Here is a 19,074-nt window from a genome sequence, read left to right on the forward strand (position 1 = left end):
AGATCATTGATTAGGATTCGTGCTCATATGTCTTGCTAATCCAACTTTTATTTTTTAGAATCCTTATGTGAATATTGTCCTCCTCGTGTTGCTAATAAAATCTAACATAAATTCATTTGTTGTCGCTTGATAATTAATTTGTTGTCAGAATTTATAGGAAAAATTACACTCAAAATACATAGAACATGTTAAAAATCTAACGAATCTTTAGACATCTGATAATTTCATTGAGTTATGCACTTCAAGATAATTTTCTCTATAGATTTTCCTTGAAATGTAAGTTACCTTGTAACATCGCAGGCGTGATGACATAATATCAAAAAAAAAATTGTTTAAATCCGAGTTATCGAAAAGTACATATATGGAGATATGAAAATACTTCCAAGTTCCAACCAAATTACAGACCAGCCTCAGTTATTAAAAATTACACGTAAATATAATCGTAAATTATTGGAGCTTTTTCATAAGACTGCTGCAGTTCTAGTGACACTGGGTAGTTTATGTAAGATGACCGGAGCACCATATCGAGGCTGAAGTGTTACAGCTGAATATGGGGCGTGCGTATAATTTGGCGACAGTTCAAACGAGAAGTTGTGCAGGATTTTGGCCATGGCCAATTTGGATTCAAGCATGGCAAAGTTCTGTCCAACGCAGACTCTAGGCCCCCATCCGAAAGGATAGTACGACAATTTATCGTTTGTCGTCTCAAATTTCCCATCGGAAAACCTCTCCGGCTTGAACTCCATCACGTCGTCTCCCCATTGCTCTTTATCTCTATGCACAAGGTGCAATGGTATGAACAGTTGCACCCCTGTAGGAAGACACAGATCCCCGAGCTTCGTCTCTTTGTTCGTTGATCGGATCAGCGATGTCGAGGGATACAATCTCAGAACTTCGAGCAGGATCATGTTTACTATCTTCAGTCGGTTCAAGTCGTCGTAATTCGGTGGGGTGTTATTGTTCCGGAATACTCTAAACACTTCTTCCCTGGCTCGGTCCTGCCATTCAGGGTGCATGCTCAACACAATCATGGTCCATGTCAATAAATTGGATGTTGTTTCTTGACCGGCGAAATAGAACAACTTGCACTCTTCGATCACATCTTGCATGCTCATCCCTGCTTCCGAATTGTTGTTTGCCTGCACTTGTTCGAGGTTAGACTTGAGTAGCAAGCCTAGCAGATCGTCCTTGTGTTCTCCTGCTCTTATGAACTTCTCTCTCTTTTTTATTATTCTTGTCAATAAGGATCCCACTTCTCTGTTTATGTGCTTCATCCTTTTGTTTACTTTGGTTGGAAGATAGCTTAACAATGGGAAATTGATGTTCATCTGAGACTGTAAAAACAGCCGGCCCTGTTCCTTTTGCAGAAGGAAAATCAACCTCCCTTCTTCAAAATTGCTGCCGAAAGCCGCTCTTGATATGACATCGCCGGTTAAGTTTTGGAACTCGACCGACATGTCGACTTCGCTAGACCCCATGAAGTTCACTAGCTTTCTCCACTTCGAAATCATTTCGTCGGTGCAAACATCAAGTGCAGGCATCATATGCTTTAACACCCAGAAACCATGAAAATTAGCGAAGAAAGCAAGAATTTATAAAGCTAAAATAAATATAAAAAGATGATAACCTTCATCTTCTCTAAATGGAAAGCAGGATCAACGATCTTCCTGTGCTTGGCCCATTTATCTCCATTATAAGTGGCAAGGCCAGACACGAACAGCTGAGTAAATGAATTTGTTTTCGGCTTTGGGAAATCCCCAGATTTGTTGTTCAGAATCTCTTTGATTAAATTTGGCTCCATGATTGCCACGCGTGGAGTTGTTCCGTACCAAACAACGAATGATTTCTCTGCATGCATGCATGGTTTTCACATTTTCTTGCCAATTGCTTATATATATATGTATGTATGTTCTCATTCATCAACATTGACAACTTTCGCTGAAGCTTTTACTCTAACTTTAAGCATGCTAAACAAAATGTTAGATAGCTAAACGTCAACCCAATATATATATATATATATATATAAAAGAAAAAAGGTTCATTTCTCTAGGCATATTAAACCTAGAGTATATCAATATGATACTGCTATATATATATATATATATATGTATGTATGTATTATTTTCAAAAGTCAACTAACAATCGTAAATTTCTAGGGTGTACTGGTTTCGATTGCAATGATCCATATGCTTTTTTTTTTTCATCAGACATGAAAAAAGAAAGGGACAGAAACTAACTGAAATCGATAAGATATGACATACTATGAGTAGTGGCGAGATCATGAAGCAATGGATTGATACGAGGTAAGATGTCGTGGGGCTGCTCCGTCGGTTCCGACCCTTTTTCCCGAGCTAACTCCATCATCTCCTTGGTGTTCCCATAAACCAACTTGTAGGGGTAACCATGGATGCCCTGTTCCCTCAGCTTCTCCTCTATCATCTTGGGCTTCCACCAAACGGCATGCAACAGTTTGAGAGCCCAGGCGGCTGTCAGAGCACAAAGCACCGTCATTAGAACTGCCATCTCCGACTACAATACCAAGGATTATTTTTTGAAGTTTTGTTTTGAAACTTGGGGAAGATAGGGAGGAGCTCACGAGTCTTTATATGGGGGATTTGAAAAGGTTTTTGTTGGTGGATTCTTAAATTTGTTTTCTTGTACACTTCTGCTTTCTTAAGCTCATCATTTTACAATAGCAAGAACATCTCTTTGTCTTATCGATTGATTAAATAATTGCACTAAACTTCCAAGTTTGTACTCAAATTCGTCGTTATTTATCTTAATTACTAATTTTAAGATTTATAAATATAAATATACATTATGCTATTTAGGTATATTTATATTATATAAATAATATAAATTTGAACCTGTACAATAAATTATATCAATACTGATATATTCAAGTAATAGAGAAAAATGGTATATATATCTGTATAATATTAAATATTTTTATTTTAAAATAAAATTCATTAATTTGATTAATTTAAAAATAATTTAATTTGTTTCGATTGAATATTTATCCGTATAGTGGGCAAGGAAAAGACTGATATTCAAAGGGGATATCGGACTTGATTCGTTTATACCTAATGTATTGGGCTAGTTTTTTTACCATCGGCCTTTGAGGCTAAAGCAAGCTCTAATCGACATCCTCTTACGAGCATGTTTTACGTGCGGCCTACACACTCACCTGCAGAATAGGTCTGACCATGACAACTCACGGCTGGAGCTTATTATTTAAGCTTGCTTTTGTTGTGTTGTAATATTTTTAATTATATCTTTACATATTACAAACCAAAACAATATAATATTATTTTATTAAATAATATTATTTTGTTAATGATATTTTAATAAATTAATTTTTTTATTTGTTTCTTATACGGTTAGATCTGTTTATATCTATCTTTTGTTTGAATTTATTTAGTTAAATTTTTTAACATTTTTCTTGTAAAATTCTCGTGTCATCTTAAGGGTGCATTTGGTTCACGGAATGTAAGATTACCGGCGGGAATAGGATTACTGGCGAGAATAAGATTACTGAGAATGTTGCATTTTGTGTTTAGCTCGTTTAGCAGGAATGTAAGATTACAATATTTGGTTAAAGAAATAAAAGATTATTAGAATATATATTTTATCAAATTGTTCATATTATATATTTGTTTTTTTAACAAGTTGAATTCTACTATAATTAATTTATATATTTTCTTTAAAAAATTTAAATTCATAAAATTTATATAATTTGTTTTACAAAATTAAAAAGATTAATAGGTTTAATGAAATGGTAAAATTTTATTTTAACCCCTGAACTTCATATAAAATTCTAATTATGGATTTTTTTGTAAATATAAAAATAGTTTAAGGATAAATTTGTAATTTAACCTTTGAGATTTTTTTTATTCAACGACAGAAGAATGATATTTTTGAAAAAAAATTAAGAGCATTTTAATCCAAAACGCCTGAAATGTAACAATACCTAAGGAAAGGGAGTAATCACATTCCCGATAATATACCCCAAAATACCCCGGTTGGGAATAACTTATTACCGGGGGATGAGAATGTTTGCCAACCAAATGGGAGAATGACATTCCATTCTCAAGATAAATCTTCATTGAAATTTTAATATTTTTTATTTTTAATAAAGCTAATTGTTTTTATAAAAATATTAATTTAACAGGTAAATACCAATCATTTTATTATTGAGATGTATTAAAGAGTTGTAATTCCAAGATTAAATTCATATTTTTAAATTGTATCTTTGATAATAATGTTAATTGAATTAAAATTTATATGAAAATTGATATTATATTTTATTATTTAATATTATGACGTCAAAAATATTAAGCCCACACGATTGGTAGATAAAGTTTTTTTCTTTTGAAAAAAATTAAACAAATTTAAAGTGGGGATTGTGATCTCAATTAAATCACGTTAAAGTTGTACTCGGATCACGAAATCAAGATATTTCGTACGAGTAATGCGGTGACGCTTCTGATGGCTCAAAAGGGAAGTTTACAATAATCAAACGGATAATAGAGGAACGACAAAAGTCAAACAGTGGAACCGCGTACACCCAACAACCGACTCTTTTTTATCTTTCAAAGCAAAATGGAGAACAAAGACCGAGCCCGGGGAAGGTGATGAAGAAAGGAGAAGGAGAAACATCGACAGAAATTAGAAAAAAAAGAGGTACGATCAATCATATTTTCCGTTAAAATTTCGAATTCAAGATTCAAAATCTTAGGTGCCAAAAGCCTTGTTGAAATCCTTTGAAATTTTACGGTAACAATCTAGTAATGGTTTTTTATCAATCAATTGACGGTTCATTCATCGGATTAATTGACGCCTCATTTCAGAATTTTACATTTCATGATATGGTCTCATATTTTATTTTTTAACGATAAATTATTAGAAAATCTTAGTTTGAACTAACTGAATGAAGATTCTACGATGTGATGTGTAATTAATTGCGCTGCTTTCCCGTACAATTTCAGAAAAGGAAAAAAATGGTGAATTGCTTCTAATGTTATAATTTTCATGTCAGGTAAAGTGACAGGCTCGTTACCGCTGTTGAGCTCTGTAATGAGCTTGGGGGGGGAAACTGGATAGTGGTCATTGATTGCTTCTGAGGCAAAAATGAAGCGATATGTTTACATTAATGACAATGAATCATCACACAAGCTTTACTGCGACAATCGAATTTCTAACCGAAAATATACTGTATTGAACTTTCTCCCTAAGAATTTATGGGAGCAGTTCGGGTATATCTTAAAAACTTCTCTTTTCAATTGGAGATTAGTTACCAAGATTAATATCTTGCTTTCCTTGGTTTCCTAAGCTAGATAAACAGAGTTTGTATTTGTTATATTATCAACTGTTTGCTATGCCTATTTATTTTTGTGTGTATATATATATATATATGATTTGCTTGTACAGTGATCAATTCATACCTTCTTCCTGACTATCATTGAGATTTCTCTCTCTCTCTTTTGAAGAATTGCCTCATGAGATGACTCTTACATGGAATCTGATGCATTTGATGATTCATTTATCAATTGTGCATGGCTATGTACTTAGGCTGGAGATCTTTGTTTTCTAATGATTCAATTTTTTTTCTATTTGCATTTCTTCGGCAACCACACTTTCTAATATGTCTATTGCTTCTTATTTCAGCCGGTTCATGAACCAGTATTTCTTATTGATTGCGTGCCTTCAGTTATGGTCGCTAATTACTCCAGTAAATCCTGCCAGTACATGGGGGCCACTAATTTTTATATTTGCAGTCTCTGCGTCAAAAGAAGCATGGGATGATTACAATAGATATTTTTCAGACAAGAAAGCAAATGAGAAACTAGTTTGGGTTGTTAGGCAGGGTATCAGAAAACATGTTAGTTTTTTAGTAATTCTTTTTTTTCATTTGTTATTTGATTTTTATGGAAAAGTTAATTTGCATTATCACTGGTTTTCTTTTTCTGTTAAAGTTGAATGACCTCTTGCTTTAGGATCACTTTCTATCACGTTCCTTTTGAACTTTGTAAAACTAACCGTTTACTTTCTCTTTTTATGTCGTTTGTGATTATGACAATCATTTGCAGATCCAAGCACAAGATATTCATGTCGGTAACATAGTGTGGCTTCGTGAGAATGATGAAGTGCCATGTGATCTTGTTTTGATTGGGACCTCTGATCCACAAGGTCTTTGCTATGTTGAGGTGAATTTGCTCCTCGTTAAAAGTGGTCAAATTCTGTAAATATTAGTTCACGGTTGAAATATCAGTGTGGACAGGGAAGGACACCAAAATTTTGGACAACAGAATCATGTGAACTTGAGCATACAGCTTCTTTTGGAAAAGTATTGGATTGAATGGATAGATTTGACTACCTTTTGTACTATGAGTTGTTACCAGTTCAGATGTTTGAAAATTTAAATCAGCATATGGTTTTGTTATTGTCTTTTAAAAGCCTGAGTAGAATGAATTCATATGGGATGATGTCAAGCTCTTAATATAAAAAATATAAGAGCCATAGAACATAAAATTGTTAAAATGCTCACACTATTAATGGATTTATTTTTAACTCTTTTACATTTACTGACTACACAAATTGTCTTGCAGACTTCTGCCCTTGATGGTGAAACTGATTTGAAGACAAGGGTTATACCTGCTACTTGCATGGGAATAGATTTTGAATTGCTGCATAAAATCAAGGCAAGATTTAAGTACCGTAAATTCATTTTTCCTTGGTATGTTAGACACCATTTGTTTATTTTGATCTTTACATGTTCTGTTTTCTTTTCCAGGGTGTTATTGAGTGTCCAAATCCAGATAAGGATATTAGAAGATTTGATGCCAATCTTCGTTTGTTCCCTCCATTTATTGATAATGATGTGTGTCCTTTAACCATAAAAAACACAATTCTTCAGTCATGCTATTTGAGGAACACAGAATGGGCTTGTGGAGTAGCTGTCTACACTGGCAAGTTCCTATATATGAAATTCCATGGCTAATGATAAAATATGCCATTAGTTTGTCATTGTTCTCTATTATTCATCATTTACCACCTTAATATCTAAGTGTTAGTGGGAGAAGCTAAAAAGATGATGAGAAAGAGCTGAGATGCAGAGGAGTAGGTCATTAAATAATGTAAAAATGGTTACATGCGCGCACAAAAAAGCAAGCAAAATTTGTTTTGGGTTCTGAAACATATCATGATATTTTAGTCGTTTTTTCTGGTGGGCTCTGAAGGGCACTGGTAAGTAAGCTTTATCTGGTATTCGATCATCAAGAAATTGAAACTTTGTCATTGTTGCATACAAACATCCTGGGATGTAGTAATCTCGAGAGCAGCAAATTGGGAAGCGGATGAATTAGCTAAAGCTGGTATAGGTTGATTTTTAGGTTTGTGTAATGCTTAAAGGTGTTGTGCCTTGGTTATTCTTATTAAGGGAGAATTTGGGTGTGTTATGTTTACAGAATTATGGTATTTGTTATGTAAGGAGTTGTTAGTTGTTGAGGTGTGGAGGTGTATTATTGTTCTCATTAATAAAAGTTAGAGGCGCTCTTTTCCTCCTTCCAATGTCCATGTTATGTTTGTAACATGTAGGATATGAAGGGGTTTTTTAATGAGGCCTTATTCTATCAAAAAAAAAGAAGTTAAAACGAACTTGACTTTAATACCACATAGATGGCCTACTTGAGTAGATTTTGATTGATGCCTTGATAACATGATAGCTTTTCTTTTCTTTCATTTCATTCCGAGTACTATCTGAACATGTATGGTTTATATTTTTGTGAATATTTCTGCCTCCCCCCCTCCCAACTTGCCTCTTGAGTTTTCCACACTCTGTATTTTTCTGATTCTTTGTTCATTTGATGGTTTCATTTATCATTCTGATGGTGTTAACATTTCTTCTGTAGTTTTTGAATTATTTGTTCCATCTTTCAGGAAATGAAACTAAGTTGGGTATGAGTAGGGGCATACCGGAGCCAAAGCTAACAGCCATGGATGCTATGATTGACAAGTTAACTGGTGCTATATTTGTTTTCCAGATAGTGGTTGTTATGGTTCTTGGTATAGCTGGGAACGTGTGGAAGGATACAGAAGCAAGAAAGGTTGTGAGAAATTACATTTTGTTCCCTTTATTTCCCAAACTTAATTCAAATTTGCATGGAGTCTATACTTTTTAACTGCACAGGAATCTATATTAGCCTTTCCCTTTAGTTGTAGGAACTTTCCTTTGTACAAAACGGATTAGTTTGCTTAGTTTTACGTCAGTGTTCATCTATTTCAATACTCTCTGAAATTTTGACATCTTGAGAGGACCTCTATTAACTGTTATCCTTGAAGTTGGATTTTGGTTCCTATTAAGGGAATATCCTAAAATCTGAATCATGGTATAAGATATGTGATCACCTAGTTCAGGGATGAAATTTGTGGGTTTGGCTACAAACCGATGTATATGCACTAGGTGGTGTTGCACTATTTTTTCCTCTGCAGTGTGATTTTATCTAACCGTCAATTTTGCATTGTGTAAACTTAGATGGTTGTCGTCATATTAAAAGCCAATACCAAGCTTCTGCAACCTGCCCATTTAAAGCATCAAAAGATTATTTTATATTAATATTTCAAAATATAATCAGATTTAGAATTAAATAAAAAAGTTATCTGTAAAACAATCTTTGTCTAGCTGTGCTGGGCCCAGGCCTAATACCTTAAACCAATCCTGACCTTAGGCTGGATGTTTGGGACTGGCTGGTTGTCTCCCTTGGATACCTGCATAATCCTAGTTGCTTTATTTCTTTCAAAATTGCTTGCTGCTCAGTTGCCTTTACTCCATGCATGCATGCGGTTTTCCATATATTTTCTGGATTCTTGTTGTTCTTGAGTCTTATTTTTATCTTTTAGCTTAGCACAAAAAATACACCCCCCCAAAAAAAATTATGTGCGACAATGTGTTGACTTTGTAGCAATGCCCACTTTTTTGTTGCAGCAATGGTATGTTCTATATCCACTTGAAGGTCCATGGTATGAACTATTGGTCATTCCTCTTCGTTTTGAGCTTCTGTGTTCCATCATGATACCCATATCTATTAAGGTAATCCAATATAAAAATTGTAATGATTTTGAATTGTTGCCCATGCTCTTTTTGGTGGTATGAACCTGGATATACTGAACGGACCAGCTTGTCGCTAATAGCACAGAAGGTTCTTAGCTAGAGTCACTGTCCTGTGTTACGCAGTTATTGACTATATCAAAATACTGGCGCAACAGTGGTGTGAGTTTTGAGTTTAAAATAATAATAATCTGTGGCATGATTACAATATGATTAGGAGTGCATTACAACTTTACCAATGTAGAAATGTTTTAGTTTCATTTGGTTGTACTAGAAATAAATAGAAAACCTAGTAGGACAAGTGTAGAATGTTTTTGTTCAATCATTTGATTGTTAATAGGAAGTGGGTGTCAAAAACTAGTTCTAGTTTAAATTTATTGTAGACACATCCCCTTGTACTGAAGTCCAAGTTGATAGCTCTTGGATTAATGGGTTATTTTCTAATACTCTTAGGTTGGGTGGTTGGGAGATGATCAGTTTCTTTACTTGAAGTCTAAGGTTTCGAATAGATGAGAATATAAGTTTCATCTTAAACATCCTTATAATTGTTGCTGCTAATCTTGTTTATTTGCTTCAATTTTGATTTCATTTCCATATTTGAGTTCTTTCTCAGATATTTTACCTTGTTAACCATCAAGCCTTTTTTTGCAGGTCTCTCTGGATCTTGTGAAAAGTTTATATGCAAAGTTTATTGATTGGGATTCTGAGATGATAGATTATGAGACTGGTATTCCTTCACATGCAACGAAGTAAGTATTTTTTCCAAGAAATTTGTTAGTTGGAGTGTCCTTCGTAGTATACAAAGCTGGTAGCTGTGTTGATATCACTCGAACTAAACATTATCTGTTCAAATGTTTGAGTAGATGTTGGAGTCTTGTACGACTTGGTCTCACTTAACTCTCTTTTTGTTTCTCTTTCTCCCTTTTGTTTTTACTTTTCACAACTCTTCTCTCTCTCTCTCTTTTCTTACCATATTATTAAGTTTATTTTTACTACTAAAACTTTGTTATATAGGAGATGCTTTTGAAAAGAATTATATGCGATTATTTAGCTATATGGTTGGATTCTGCCATAGATTTTAGTGAATGTATATGTTTGATAAGATTGGTTTGTTTTTATGCGGCAGCACAGCAATAAGTGAGGACCTTGGACAAGTTGAGTACATAATGACCGACAAAACTGGAACACTAACTGAAAATAGAATGATCTTTAGAAGATGCTGCATTAGTGGCGTTTTCTACGGAAATGAGAGTGGTGATGCACTGAAAGGTTCGTTATCTACTTTTCACCTGCTTGCTCGTTGCCTAATCTTTTCTCATTGAATCCATTTTTTAGGTTTTCATTTATGTTGAATGAATATGTGTTGCTTGAAATAATCAGGGACAATTTGTCTTTTTATAACTTGTTAATAAAAGCTGATATTTTATAATTGAGGGGGGTCCAAAATTGGGAATGGAGTTTAATCTCGCTTAATTTGATAACTAGCTGTATTGCTGTAGAATGTGACTGTGTATTATCGAAGCTTCTATGTTGGGTCTAGTAAGTATACTCTTTCTTAACTCCTAGCTATTTTGTACATTTCCTGATACTTCTTTGTGTTGCACAATGCTCCAAGCTGCTGGTGTTATATAGTAGTCCAGGCTTTCAGCAATTCTGCACATCTACTTTGCCCGTGGGCCATAAATTATGGGAGGAAAAATGTTTGACCATTTTAAGAGTGTGTTACAGTTTATTACTTATATCAATATAAGATGTACAACTGAATACCATTTTACCCTCTTTATAATGTCAGTTCTGATTTATCATTTAAAATAGTCTTTAATAAGTTATTTTTTATGGTTTTAGTATTTATTCTTGGAAATAACATAATGACTTGAAGCAAATTGTATGCTTTTAGATAAATGAGCTCAGTATTCTTAATATTTTATGCTTCTTATTTTGCTAGAAATAGTTTAAAATTCATTCGGAGGATCTTTAAATCAGTTAGTGTTTCTTTTGGTTTTCAAATATTGAAGACATTTTCTTGTAAACTATGATTATGAACGATTTTGCCACTGGTGCACAGATACAAAGCTGCTTAATGCTGTTGCTGTTAGCTCTCCTGACGTTGTTCAATTTGTCACAGTTATGGCTATATGTAATACTGTTATTCCTATAAAGAGGTGATTCTATCTTCTATCTTGGTATAATCTTTTAGCTGCAATTTAGAGATAGATCGTAACAGTATCATAACTTTATTCTTAATTTCAAAATTCTATTGTATACATTTGCTAATACATATCATCCCAACCGGTTTTTATCATCTGTAGCAAAACCGGAGCCATCTTGTACAAGGCACAGTCTCAGGATGAAGATGCTCTTGTTAATGCTGCTGCTCAATTGCATATGGTTTATGCCAATAAGAATGCAAATATTCTAGGTAAAAAATCCTTCTTTTTTTGCTGTAAAGAAGTTGATTGCTGGGATGATTATTTATGATTTCCTGTATTAAATACTGTACAGAGATCAGGTTCAATGGTTCAGTAATTAAGTATGAACTATTGGAAATTTTGGAGTTCACTTCTGATAGGAAAAGAATGTCGGTGGTTGTTAAAGATTGCCAGAATGGAAAATTTGTACTTTTGTCAAAAGGTGCAGATGAAGCAATTCTTCCTTATGCTTATGATGGTAATGTTTTTATTCAATCTTTTGCTAATCTTGGTAATTTCATTATTTTTTCAATCTATTTATTTGATGGTCGACTTCGTTGGCAGTGTAGATGCCTGTTTGTCTGCATGATTTAATTTTTTGATGATTGTTGCATCTATGTGCACGGACATCCTTTTTCTTTGATGAATATCTTTGGCTTACTAGTACAAATAATTGTGGATATCCTGCCTTGCACAATGACCATGTGCATCGATTTGAGGATGGCGTGTTGGAGGTTTGGATTCTTGTAGTAAGTCCATGTTGCCCGATATATTTGTTTCAACTTCAAGTCTCATTCTTGTCATTTCATTTTCATGAACTTATATTTTTTAGGTTTGGAAGTTCTTTAATATCCTTGTTGGAACCTCATTCTAATCAGAGAAAAAGTACTTACTAAATTTTAGCAGCTAGAATTGAAAAGGTTTCCTATGGTGGCTTCTGTTGTTTCTGTCTTTGTCACAGGCAATCTTCATTATGGGTTTGATGCTGTTGGGCTATTACTTTATACATTTATGGGACTTCGGCTGATTTCCTAGTTGATTTCCCCCCTCTTTTGTATATAATTTCTGGATCATGCATCGAGAATCATAAACTTGCCTTACCCCTCATCTTGCTGACTTGCTAATATATTTATATGTTCTAATAGTTGGAAGGTTTTTGTGAGGCTTGTAATGTATTGTGATTCACTAATATAAATTATTGTTATCGCATGTTAGAAAATGCAATTTTTAAAAGGGTAACAGATATTAGTGACTGCATCAGTTGTTTTTCTATATGATATAATCATTACTTTTTCAGGGCAACAAACAAGAACATTTATTGAAGCGGTAGAACAATATGCTCAGTTGGGGCTACGTACTTTATGCTTAGCTTGGCGTGAATTGAAAGAAGATGAGTATCAAGAGTGGTCTTTGATGTTCAAAGAGGCTAGTAGCACATTAGTTGACAGGGAGGTGAAGTACTATCCAATGATCTTCTTGTGTTTTCCATTTGCTTATGTTTACCTTTTTGCACACTTTTGGTCAAGTTTGGTGATGAGTGACTCAGTTACTCTTGTCGCCACATTCTCCAGTGGAGGATTGCTGAGGTTTGCCAAAGATTAGAACGTGATTTTGAGGTTCTAGGAGTCACTGCAATAGAGGACCGTCTACAGGTGAAGTTGAGCTATTAAATCCAACTTGTGTATAAAACCTTTTTCATCTATATTTAAGTAAAATATACGTTATATCCATGGAATGTATTTTGGATGTTAACATTTGTCCCTTTATTCTATTTTTAATTGATTTAGGATGGTGTACCTGAAACAATTGAGACACTCAGGAAAGCAGGAATAAATTTTTGGATGCTGACCGGAGACAAGCAGAATACTGCCATACAGATTGCTCTTTCTTGCAATTTTATTTCCCCAGGTAGGTTAATCATTTACATAAATTTCAATTCTTTGTGTGAATTACATGTCTGGCTGTTTATGTTGTTTCAAATATCTAGGTCGATGAGAAGGACTAGTTTTCATGGTTTCTAAATGTTTGAAACTATGCTACTTGTATGATTTGTTGCTTGGATTGAACAACTACAATTATTCAAGTTTTCATTCTTGCATCTCTCCACATACCTGCAAATACTTCGTGTGTTCTTATGTGTTCTAATGAAGATAAAAGAAACAGAACTTGTGTTTGGGGCAAACATAAAAAAAATTAGAGTTTAGCCTTTTCTTCGAAATTTTAACACCTGAAATTGTTGCGGTTGATAATATTTTACACTGCTTTTCCTTATATGTTTTAAAGATGCTTAAAAAGGAGCAAAATGGGTTGGGAGGGTCGCTCACATAATGGGCCTCTGCAGTACCTGATCTGAAATAGTTGGCCAATGGGTCAGATACGAGTGATTATACCAAAAAAAAATTAAGGATGCTTAAAAATGTTGTTATACTTGATTATCATTTTTGCTGTTTCAAGCCATATTAATGATTAAGCTAATGGATTTGGTGGGGGCAATAATTGAGGTTTTGTTTTGTTACAAGAGGTCATTATGCATTGTTAGGTGATTTGTCTGGTGGAATTGGTCTTCTGCTGTCAGTGTTGTATTGGTGCCACAAGAAATTTGATTGCTTTAATCAATTAATAGAATATGTCAAAGTTTGAATTCTTATCAGTGTTCATTTCACATTTATATTGTTTCCTCCTTGTGCTTCCTTCTGAACTATCAGAACCAAAAGGCCAGCTTCTTCTAATTGATGGAAAAACTGAAGATGAAGTTTGTAGAAGTTTAGAGAGAGTTTTGCTTACAATGAGGATAACATCTTCAGAACCAAAGGTAAACCATTGCTCCATCTTTGTAAATTTATGTTTAGGGTTATCATGTTATTTTTCTTTCTGGCTGCTATTCTTTTGTGTTTGCAATTTCATAATTGCAGTTAATTGTAGTGTTTAAAAAGAGTAAATTGATGACTTGATTAAGGGGAAATTTTCTGGTTCTAAACTGAATTGTGATTCTGGAAAACAAATAGAGGGCCACCTAACACTCAAGACACTCCAAAAATACCACTGCCTTCAGAAAACCTCAGGTCCTTGTTAACTTAATCAGATCATCATAGGATGAAGCTCAGCGGTTCTTCTATACAAACTAAATTGTTGAAGTGGCTGCAAAAGTTATTTTCACTAGAATCGGACAATATGTCTGAGGCTCACAAGATTCACTTATTCACTCATGTATGCATAAACCAAAAACTGAATATATAATTTCTATAAAAAAATGAAATGGGGGATTGTTGACTTATGTCTATTGACTAGTCTGATGGTAATGATATTTATTTAATTCGTCACATTCTTGGTGGAGTATTTAATTGAAATTCATGCTACCTTACAATAATTGTAACGAATGGTACCCCAAACAACCCTGTAAAGAACCTTTATTCCTTTTTATTGTTTCTTTAAGGTTTGATTATTTTACTATGCTCATAGAATGAACTATTTGGTAAGTTTTTCTGTCTATGTTTAACTCAAAAGGTTTTATTCACTATCGCCTTTTTCCCTATTTTTAACTTTCCCATTTCATTGCAGGATGTGGCATTTGTTGTTGATGGATGGGCTCTTGAAATTGCACTTAAGCATTATAGGAAAGTCTTTACAGAATTAGCTATTTTGTCAAGGACTGCTATATGTTGTCGTGTTACACCATCCCAGAAAGCACAGGTTTTGATTTTGTTATTAATTTTAAATATATTTTGGATTGATATTTTGAACTTGAGTTACAACTACAGAACTTTCTTAGTATGTTCTCATTCGTAGTAATATTTATCATGCTCACTTTTTTCTATTTTCTATAATTTTCCCGCTTAAGGCTGTTAACCTCCACAACCATGCTAGGATATTTGGAACTAAAAAAAGTTACTGTCTGAACTTTAAAAATCATTGATGGCCCTTCATACAATAAGTGTTGCCACTTTTTATAGGGAATTTTCCTAGTAGAAATATATCAATAAAATCCCTAAAATCCTCAAACCAAAATACACTATATGATTAAAACTTGAAGAGGAGTATTATGCTGACTCATAATAGACAGCAATTTGATCCTTGTCTTCACGTTTCTTTCATCCAATAACATTCATGGCTTTATAACCTGATGTACAAGCTAATTATTGAAGATGAAAAGGGATACATCACAGGCTGCTTGTATTTTGCTGCATGTATCTATTGATAAGAACATCCAGGAGCGTTAGTGAGGGCAGAATAAATGTTTTGCATGAATCTATTGATATGTCTTTTTCCAACATTTTATGTATGGATAATATCTCTATGCTCAGAATGGAGAGGAGAATAGGAAAGAACTGTTGAATCTATCTTTCTGCAGACTATAGAGGATTGGCTGGTACTACTATGAAGAAGCAAGGGGAATTTATACCTTCTGATTTTCTTGCTTCTAAGAAAAAATATTGAGTGAACACTGGTATGGCTTTGCCTCATACATACTGAGAGTTCCAAGTACTAATATAAATGTAAATTTGGAAAAAGGAAAAGAAAAGAGAAAAGGAAAGGGGAAAAGGACAATGAAACTTGGGAGTCTTGATACATCTTTTTGGTAGCTTTTTTTTTTTAAGTTATATCACTTCTCATTATGTAGTGTGGATTATCATTTCCCTAATATATCTTAGCTAGACCAGCTTCTAATGTTCATGCTCTGAACTCTCTTTGTTAGAAGTACATATATTGTGTACTGAAGTTTTGTAATTCTCTTATAGTTTAATCTCATTGAATTTTTTACAGTATTAGGCTGTATTTTACTTTTTTCTGAGTTAATCTTATCCTTACTAATTTAAACTGCTGAGTATTTTAGTTGTGGTTCATTAATGGTATTTATAAAGATTATATTCGTTAGTTATTAACTTTTTTATATGGAAGTGTTGACTGTTGAATGTAAATGAAATGATAATTTTGGCAGCTTGTCGAACTCTTGAAATCGTGTGATTATAGAACATTGGCTATTGGGGATGGTGGAAATGATGTGAGAATGATTCAACAAGCCGATATTGGTGTTGGCATTAGTGGAAGAGAAGGGCTGCAGGCTGCAAGGGCAGCTGATTATAGTATTGGAAGTAAGTAACCTTTAAATATATTGAAAAGCTTTCAGACTGGTTGCCTGTTGTTTGTCCTCTTTTTGACGGTTATTAAATTATGAAGAAAGTTGTAATGAATCTAGACTAATCTTTTCCTAAATACCTCTCTTGGTTGCAGAGTTCAGGTTTCTCAAAAGGTTGATACTTGTTCATGGCCGTTATTCCTATAATCGCACGGCATTTCTATCCCAGTATTCCTTCTATAAGTCACTAGTTATATGTTTCATCCAAATTTTGTGAGTTCCTACATATAATCCTCCCTTTGTTGCTTTTTACCTTACTTGATTCCCACTTAGACTTGCTTATTATTTCTTTTCTGCTGACACCAGAACATATCAGTTTCTCTTTTATTTCAGGAGTTTCTGGAACTAGTCTTTTCAATTCTGTCAGCTTGATGGCTTATAATGTTTTCTACACTAGTGTTCCTGTTCTGGTCAGTGTCCTTGACAAAGATCTTAGTGAAGGAACGGTTATGCAGCATCCGCAAATTTTATTTTACTGCCAAGCAGGAAGGTTTGTTGATTCTCCCCCCTCCCCCCATCTGAAGATTAGGATATGGAACTGGACAATTGGCTGTATCCTTTTAGCATACAACTACGTAGACTTCTGATTAATGTTCATCTAACTGATGCGGGATTGTTTCTGTCACAGGCTTCTGAATCCAAGTACATTTGCTGGATGGTTTGGTCGATCTCTGTTCCATGTGAGTGCTTTTCTTTATCAAAGAATCTTTACTGATATTGCTCGTGAAGTAATTGAAACAAATCTGAAAACATGTAATGATCCATGAAGGTAGTTAAATTTTCATTGGTGATTGGAACTTCATTAGCTTTATTGCCTCATCAATTTGAGGGGATTTGCAGGCAATTGTTGTGTTTGTGATCACCATACATGCCTATGCCTACGAGAAAAGTGAAATGGAAGAGCTTTCTATGGTGGCACTTTCTGGATGTATATGGTTGCAGGCTTTTGTTGTGGCATTGGAGACAAAGTATGCTTCCATTTAACTGTAGAATGCAGTAAATATGTTAAATTTCTGTTTTCTTTTCCCTTTTTTCTTCCCACAAGGTCTTTTAGGCCAGCTTATAAAGGATTTGGTAAATGGCATGTGATTTAGTTTATCCTTGCTTGAGAATCAATGCAAATATGATTGCTCCATAAGTGCTGTTAAGGGGAGTATTACTGTATTAGTTTGTCATTGTCATTCCATGGCCTGCACCCCCACAGAACGTGCATCTTAACCCGTGATAAATAACCTCTAACCATTTTTTTTACAATGGTTTCCCCAAATCCCTACTACTAATAGATTCAAATATCCTGATGTGCTGAATTGTAATTGGTGCTTGCAGTTCCTTCACAATATTGCAACATCTTGCCATATGGGGGAATTTAGTTGCTTTCTATGTAATTAATTGGATTATCAGCGCGATTCCTGCGTCAGGGATGTATACTATCATGTTTCGGTTATGTAGACAACCGTCTTATTGGATAACTATGTTTGTAAGTCTCACTTCTGTCTTCAATTTGCTTCTTTAGATGTTAAAAGGAGGGGTTCATTTCCTTTTCTCTTTCTCCTGTTTAATTAGTTAGGTTATCTGAGTTTATTTCCACCTCTTGTCGGCTTATCAGTATTATGGCTTTTATATTTGAATTCTGATTTGTTGTTTTTTTTTCCCCATATCTTAAAACAGCTCATAGTTGCAGCAGGGATGGGTCCGGTTCTAGCCTTGAAATACTTCCGGTATACATACAGACCAAGTAAAATCAATACACTTCAGCAGGCTGAACGAATGGGTGGGCCGATTCTAACTCTAGGCAATATCGAGCCACAACCAAGATCTATTGAAAAAGAAGTTTCTCCCTTGTCGATTACTCAACCAAAGAGCAGAAGCCCGGTTTATGAACCTCTTCTATCGGATTCACCAAACTCTTCGAGAAAGTCGATGGGTTCAGGAACTCCTTTCGATTTCTTTCAGTCGCAATCTAGACTGTCTTCGAGCTATTCAAGGAACTGCAAGGACAACTGAGGTAGACCAATTTAGCCTAAATACATTATTTACATTTTGACATGATGCTGCATTCATTTCAACAAACTGCAAGTATCGACGTTATGGTTTCGTGTTAACATTACTACACTTGATACCGGGATTACGAAGAGCGCTCTAGTCCGAAGATCTTGTACATCCTCTCTGTTTTAAAATTTTCGTGAGAAACAATAAATAATGCAAACTAAGGTTTAAGACAAGTTCAAAGATAGCGATTTGCTTATGTAAAAGCTACACGTAAGCAATTAATATTTTTTTTATTTAAAGATATAATCTATTTGATATTTTAAAGTGTTTTTTAAGGTACGTTCCAAATTTTTGTTGACACGTTAAATTCTTTTACGGATATGATATTTTAAAATTCAAAAATAAAACGTTATCCTACGGGATATCATAATAGATTTGTTTTATTAAATTCGTTCAATAATATAACATTTTAAAATTATTAAAAAAGACACATTTTAAAAAATGAAATTGCAACGGTTTTAAATTCAACTGAAAAGCTTTAATAATTAAAAATTTTGAAGAAAAATTTACCAAACAGACAAATAATTAAAAGTAAAATGTTATTCTGAAGAACAAAAAGATAATATATGTTATAACACCTTTCCATCGAGACCTAC

The 19,074-nt window shown here is 34.0% G+C and overlaps 2 protein-coding genes across 3 annotated transcripts; one reads left to right on the top strand and one right to left on the bottom strand.

Annotated features, from left to right (window-relative positions):
* Positions 1 to 461: 461 nt before the first annotated feature.
* On the bottom strand, positions 462 to 2,523 carry LOC120205370 (cytochrome P450 CYP72A219-like). Its single transcript, XM_039205292.1, has 3 exons — positions 2,262 to 2,523; positions 1,628 to 1,848; positions 462 to 1,547 (listed from the first exon to the last, which is right to left on the bottom strand). Exons 1-3 carry the CDS (start codon positions 2,521 to 2,523, stop codon positions 462 to 464), a joined length of 1,569 nt encoding a protein of 522 aa, XP_039061223.1.
* Positions 2,524 to 4,542: 2,019 nt separating this feature from the next.
* Positions 4,543 to 18,651, top strand: LOC120205105 (phospholipid-transporting ATPase 2). 2 transcript variants are annotated; one of them, XM_039205061.1, is made up of 25 exons: positions 4,543 to 4,683; positions 5,039 to 5,255; positions 5,668 to 5,881; positions 6,090 to 6,206; positions 6,609 to 6,701; positions 6,794 to 6,968; positions 7,939 to 8,105; positions 8,984 to 9,088; positions 9,758 to 9,855; positions 10,233 to 10,375; positions 11,172 to 11,268; positions 11,416 to 11,525; positions 11,609 to 11,773; positions 12,593 to 12,747; positions 12,867 to 12,947; positions 13,083 to 13,203; positions 14,001 to 14,107; positions 14,854 to 14,985; positions 16,232 to 16,385; positions 16,525 to 16,642; positions 16,746 to 16,919; positions 17,058 to 17,109; positions 17,270 to 17,397; positions 17,756 to 17,906; positions 18,098 to 18,651. In XM_039205061.1, exons 2-25 carry the CDS (start codon positions 5,131 to 5,133, stop codon positions 18,431 to 18,433), a joined length of 3,318 nt encoding a protein of 1,105 aa, XP_039060992.1. In that variant the 5' UTR covers positions 4,543 to 4,683; positions 5,039 to 5,130; the 3' UTR covers positions 18,434 to 18,651. The 2 variants fall into 2 exon arrangements, with proteins under 2 accessions (XP_039060992.1, XP_039061052.1); XM_039205121.1 differs by lacking the exons at positions 17,058 to 17,109; positions 17,270 to 17,397; positions 17,756 to 17,906; positions 18,098 to 18,651 and having other exon boundaries at positions 16,763 to 16,913.
* The last annotated feature ends 423 nt before the right edge of the window (positions 18,652 to 19,074 follow it).

Source organism: Hibiscus syriacus, unplaced genomic scaffold (assembly GCF_006381635.1).
Source record: "Hibiscus syriacus cultivar Baekdansim isolate YM2019G1 unplaced genomic scaffold, ASM638163v2 tig00000002_pilon, whole genome shotgun sequence".
NCBI lineage: Eukaryota > Viridiplantae > Streptophyta > Magnoliopsida > Malvales > Malvaceae > Hibiscus > Hibiscus syriacus.

What these genes read in the sequence shown, in the direction of transcription:
- LOC120205370 (XM_039205292.1), bottom strand. Translation starts at nt 2,523, where the DNA reads ATGGCAGTTCTAATGACGGTGCTTTGTGCTCTGACAGCCGCCTGGGCT. An exon ending in TGATCTCGCCACTACTCATA is followed by an intron (nt 1,849 to 2,261) that starts GTATGTCATATC and finishes GCATGCATGCAG; the next exon opens with AGAAATCATTCGTTGTTTGG. An exon ending in TCCATTTAGAGAAGATGAAG is followed by an intron (nt 1,548 to 1,627) that starts GTTATCATCTTT and finishes TGGGTGTTAAAG; the next exon opens with CATATGATGCCTGCACTTGA.
- LOC120205105 (XM_039205061.1), top strand. Translation starts at nt 5,131, where the DNA reads ATGAAGCGATATGTTTACATTAATGACAATGAATCATCACACAAGCTT. An exon ending in TAAGAATGCAAATATTCTAG is followed by an intron (nt 11,526 to 11,608) that starts GTAAAAAATCCT and finishes AATACTGTACAG; the next exon opens with AGATCAGGTTCAATGGTTCA. An exon ending in GTTGTGGCATTGGAGACAAA is followed by an intron (nt 17,398 to 17,755) that starts GTATGCTTCCAT and finishes TGGTGCTTGCAG; the next exon opens with TTCCTTCACAATATTGCAAC.